We start from the raw sequence: 6000 nt of genomic DNA on the forward strand, positions 1-6000 counted from the left end.
AGACATTTTTCAGGAAAGACTTTTCAAGAAAATATACGTTAAGAAAGATTTGTGAGCAATCTTTACTGCATGGAATTCACCCATGGTTTGAAGAAAATCCAGATTTGGAGTTTGTTTGGGGGGGGTGGGGAGGTGATAGATAGATGACCAGAGAGAGAACAAGATGGATAGGGCTTATCCATACATACTGGGCAATCCCAACACAAGAAGGGAGGGCAGTGGGAGGGGGGGGGGTTCAGGTGGAGAGGAGAGATGTACTTGAAGAAACAACACAAGAGACAACATGATCTTCTTACCAGCATTGTAACATCAGTTTGAACAGGTCACGACTGACACCTGGTGGCGGTGGTAGACGTTTCCGATCTTCAGATACAAAGCTGATCACCTGCAACACACAAACACACACACACACACACACACACACAAACACACACACCATACACACACCATAAGCATACAGAAAATGTCCTGGTAGAATGTATAGGTACCTCTGAGCCTATCAGACTACAGTACTGCTAGGCGCCGAAGAACTGAGCGCCGAAGAACTGAGTGCCGAAGAACTGAGCGCCGAAGAACTGAGTGCCGAAGAACTGAGCGCCGAAGAACTGAGCGCCGAAGAACTGAGCGCCGAAGAACTGAGCGCCGAAGAACTGAGCGCCGAAGAACTGAGTGCCGAAGAACTGAGTGCCGAAGAACTGAGTGCCGAAGAACTGAGTGCCGAAGAACTGAGTGCCGAAGAACTGAGTGCCGAAGAACTGAGCGCCGAAGAACTGAGTGCCGAAGAACTGAGCGCCGAAGAACTGAGCGCCGAAGAACTGAGTGCCGAAGAACTGAGTGCCGAAGAACTGAGCGCCGAAGAACTGAGTGCCGAAGAACTGAGCGCCGAAGAACTGAGCGCCGAAGAACTGAGTGCCGAAGAACTGAGTGCCGAAGAACTGAGTGCCGAAGAACTGAGTGCCGAAGAACTGAGTGCCGAAGAACTGAGTGCCGAAGAACTGAGCGCCGAAGAACTGAGTGCCGAAGAACTGAGCGCCGAAGAACTGAGCGCCGAAGAACTGAGTGCCGAAGAACTGAGTGCCGAAGAACTGAGCGCCGAAGAACTGAGTGCCGAAGAACTGAGCGCCGAAGAACTGAGCGCCGAAGAACTGAGTGCCGAAGAACTGAGTGCCGAAGAACTGAGTGCCGAAGAACTGAGTGCCGAAGAACTGAGTGCCGAAGAACTGAGTGCCGAAGAACTGAGTGCCGAAGAACTGAGTGCCGAAGAACTGAGCGCCGAAGAACTGAGTGCCGAAGAACTGAGCGCCGAAGAACTGAGTGCCGAAGAACTGAGTGCCGAAGAACTGAGTGCCGAAGAACTGAGTGCCGAAGAACTGAGTGCCGAAGAACGATCAGAGTAGAATTTCACCAAGCACAGCATATCAATGTATGCACGGTGACTCAACTGTGCATAGACTGTAATACATGAAAATAGGGAGGTTTCGCTCTACGGAATTACGAATGAAAATAACGTAGGAACTGCATGGAACTTTCATAAGTAAAAATCAGAGCTGTTGGGTTTCGCTCTACGTGATTTCTCCACGACTGCTAAACATGCGTTGTTGCTTTGCAGATGCGTTGGCTGCATGCGCCCACCGCATGCACCACGAACAGAAACCGCGTTTCCATTTTATTTTGCACGTGGTGTACGGTGTGTGTACCTTGTGTTTCGCGCGGCTTGAACGTTGCCATGGACAAATCCGGAAAATGCGAAAAATATTTCAAAAAGTCCTACGGAAGACCCAACGTAGGAAACAGCTTTCCTACAGAAATCCGTAGAGAGATTTACGTATGAAAGTTGCCCTCGCTCCCCGGCGTGTACGACATACGGATTTTTATACGTAATTACGTAGAGCGAAACCTCCCTAAGATGAACCTGGCCTAATCTAGGAAGTTGTCCCCCAGTTCTTCGCCAACCGACAGCACAATAATAATATAATTGCACTTTGAAGCGGCATTCGGAAAACGGTGATATATTACGATTTTTACAATCCCATCAAAACTAATAATTATATTGCTACAGTTGTACATCAGTATCACCCACATACCATTGGTCTCCGTACATTAGCATTGGTAGAGGTACATGAAACAACCGGTGAATGAATAGGATGATCCTACTTGCAAGTACTCACCCTCGGTGGGGACATTCCGAAGAATGGCTTCTTGCCCAGGCTGAATATCTCGAAGAGAACGACACCGAAACTCCAGACATCACTGAACACAGAGTATTTGCGATATAGCAATGCCTGCATGGTGAACACAGTGAACATGGTGAACATGGTGAATACGGTGAACAGGAGAAGATTAAGAACGTGGAAAATACAGTCAGTCTCACCAATATACAACAACCTCGGGTAGAACAAGAACTGATGACATCGTGATACCATGATAACAACTTACTATGATAACCATGCATACTTTCAACTTTGCAAGTACAGTTGCGCGCACCGAAATCCGACACAAAATGAAAGGCTGGCACCGTGGACCAGTTACGATTACATCACTGTACGTGTACATGTGTACGCCCAGCCGCATTCATTCCATTTCCAGGGCGTCAAGGGCCGTGGAAGATGAGGGAGCCAGCTTTGCACGTTGGGTCGGATTTCAGTGAGCGCAACTGTCGCAACACTTTTATCATGCCCATCTAGGGGTTTTATCCGCAAGGTTGACTGTACTTGTACACCATTTGCCCAGGTCAACATCATAGTGTACAGTCAACTTCGCTAATAAAGACTGCGGATATAACGACAATTCGCGAATAACGACAGAATTTTCATGCCTAAAGCAAAGTCCCATCCAACTGTAATACATATAATGAGACTTCGGGTATAAGGACGATTCTCGAATAAGGACACTTTTCTAATGCCCCGCCGAGTGTCGTTATAAGCGAAGTTGAGTGTAGTTCACATGAAACATGACCACCTGCACTTGTGCAATGCTCGCTGTGTTCCTCGCAGTTAAAGCACTCTCACCTTGATGCATTGAGCCGGTGAATTTAAAAAATACATTTTGTGGTTCTCTGGGCTTCATTGTGATCGTTTCGGCCAGTGGCTCTGAGCTCCGGTGAGGACCCCTAACTATTTCAAAACAGTTTTTTCTCAATCCGCTGTGCGCTTCAAACACCACGTGCCTGCATCACTGGACTCTTGATATCTACAGAGACCGTCGTGCACCGCAGCTAACCACTGTTCAGGATACTGAAGGGGGAGCGGAGGGGGGGGGGGACTGTGTCGGTGGCGATGCAGGTTTAGTCAGAGCAGAAAGCCAGCACCCAGGTCTGGATATGCCAGTGAGGTTCAGAGAGGTGTGCTGCTCAGATCTAAATCCCCAACCCCATTCCACTAACCACTATTGTCAGTAGAAGTAGGCAGTTCTTCCTTGCTACTCACAATACTTGAACAGAGGTCAAATGGCTATACTGTGTACACAATGACCCGCACATACACATAATAATTAGGGCTCAAACGGTCACGGTGTTACCCCTAACGGTTAACTGCTAAGCTAACGGTCGGTTTAACAGTTATAACCTATAAGCCACGGCAATCCTGCGGACTCTTCTTTAACCGCATATTTGACTATACTCATTCAAAAATGTACCCTATTCAGTACAACGTACACATGTACATTCTCTTGCATGCTCATTCATACATACTCTCACACCAAGCGACCAGATATGACCGAGTTGACAGCCCAGAAATTGCGTACGCGTGCGACCGCCTGCGACAGCCTGCGAAAGTGCTTCTTTGCAACGACCTGATACTTGAAAAATTGAATGAAAAGTTACTGCGTAACCGTTATCTTTATCAGTTAACCGTTAATTCTTCGTAACCGGTCTGCAACCGGTTAATCGGACTAACCGTTTGAGCCCTAATAATAATATCTATGCAGAGCTCCAATGTGCACAAACATGCTTGAATCACAACAAAGTCATGGCAACACACATACACACACACACACACACACACACACACACACACACACACACACATACACACAAACACACACTCACACACACTCACACATACACACACATCCTAACACAACATGGAGCATACCTCTGGAGAAGTCCACTTGACTGGTATCATACCACCATGTGATTCATAGTAGGTATCATCAGCTAAGTTACGTGACATTCCAAAATCACCAATCTGAAACATTACAAGGAAGAGAGAGAGAGAGAGAGAGAGAGAGAGAGAGAGAGAGAGAGAGAGAGAGAGAGAGAGAGAGAGAGAGAGAGAGAGAGAGAGAGAGAGAGAGAGACAGAGAGAGAGAGAGACAGAGAGAGACAGAGAGACAGAGAGAGACAGACAGAGAGAGAAAAAGAGAAAGAAAGAGAGAGAGAGAGAGAGAGAGAGAGAAAGAGAGAGAGGGAGACGGAGAGGGAGAGGGAGAGAGAAAGAGAGAGAGACAGGTTGCATATTCAGGGACAAGAAACAAAGTACCCGGATGCGAGTGCATGCGCAAGCGAACCAACAGAAACCTAGAAAATAGAATCATCAACCTGTGTGCGATCTCGAAATGTATTTCATAACATTAATGACAAAAATACAGCCAAAACCTACACAGGCATGACCCTACACAAGTGAGGCATCACATGTGTATGATGTCAGGTGCCGTGACTTGCTTAGCTGGACATTGTTGGATTTCTGCCCCTACACAAACGTCTTCCCAGTGCGTATAGTGTGAGTCTTAAACTCTATAATGTATTTTATCGACAGACCTGCATTCAAGAGTCACTGACCTTGCAGACTAAGGATGAATCCAGGAGAATGTTGCGTGTTGCCAAATCCTGGATAGCAGCAACATGGAGAACAGAAAACAAATACACAGGACAACGAATTGGAGCTCTATACTTCACAGTTCGCACCTGGTACGTTCTGCCACTCAGATATCTTCTGTTTTCTAGCTACGACCTCTACAGTTGGAGCCCATGCAATCTGATCTGATGGAAGCATATAATTATAACCCAACTGAGTGTTTTCGCTCCTGCTCTTGTAGTAGTTGAGCACTCTCATGTGGAATAGTGCCTTTGCTGTTTGCAATACGCAGAGCTCACTGACTTGTCAGTTTGAGTACTCTGGCAAGGTACGTTTGGGCCTGATTTAAATCTGGCTGTGGAAACTTTATTTCATTGCGATCAGGTTCGGCCTCATTTTCTCTGTGCTGCGCTGATGAGTTCACAAAAAACGAAACAGCATGCTGTCCGCAGGTTGAGTAATCCTAATGGATACACTTAGCAGACCATCACCAGCATGTTCCTTTACTTCACATGCTGCTGAAACCAGTCACTGGAATGCGGCATACAATAGAGAGGCTGCCACATGACCGAATAGCTGACAAAATACATGGACAGTAAGTTGATCAGGGGTTTTAGCCTTTTTACGTCATCAAAGTCCACCAAGGACAACGAGGATAGGAAAGCAGCGGTCACTAACCCTGTGAATGAACTGCCTTTTAGCAAGATAGGACATGCCGGTTGCTATCTCTCTTGACATTCGTAACAGTTCACTTGGTACGGTTGCCTTCAACTTCACGCCGTGCCTGTACACATGCAGAATCAATAACAACCATCAGTTATCAGCTCTGAACATTGGGATGCAAACTGTGATCCTGTTGACAGTGCGGCGTAAAAGATACAAGAACAAAAATAATTCTTATCACTATTGGCATACTTGCTGGGCTATGGCAATATCAACGTTATTAGAAATCATCGCTATAGGCCAACATAGCATTACATACCATGATCCCTCCACCATTACTGTATGCCAACGCAGCATTATCACCATGATCTCTCCCTCCCTAGCTGCATTCTTAACAATGCCCGGTCGCAAACTATGATTCAGAGACCTCTCGTCGAATGAGCCTCGCCAACCACACCGGCACATCACCCCTTCCCCTTTGTCTTGTTGTTCGGTGTCACTTCTCCTGTCTTCTTTCCTCGCCTGTTAGTAGGGCTGTGTGTTG

At 46.7% G+C, this 6000-nt stretch overlaps 1 protein-coding gene across 1 annotated transcript in view; it reads right to left on the bottom strand.

Moving 5' to 3' along the window:
* LOC135824692 (mucin-2-like) overlaps positions 1-6000 on the bottom strand; it is a 30763-nt gene that overhangs the window by 1013 nt on the left and 23750 nt on the right. Inside the window, exons 17-21 of the mRNA XM_065337401.1 lie at positions 5472-5577; positions 4778-4825; positions 4092-4184; positions 2169-2282; positions 297-385 (exon numbers count right to left, since the gene is read on the bottom strand). Coding sequence (XP_065193473.1) covers positions 297-385; positions 2169-2282; positions 4092-4184; positions 4778-4825; positions 5472-5577 — 450 coding nt within the window. The remainder of the gene's footprint in view (positions 1-296; positions 386-2168; positions 2283-4091; positions 4185-4777; positions 4826-5471; positions 5578-6000) is intronic.

Source organism: Sycon ciliatum, chromosome 9 (genome assembly GCF_964019385.1).
Source record: "Sycon ciliatum chromosome 9, ocSycCili1.1, whole genome shotgun sequence".
In the NCBI taxonomy this organism is placed as follows: Eukaryota; Metazoa; Porifera; class Calcarea; order Leucosolenida; family Sycettidae; genus Sycon; species Sycon ciliatum.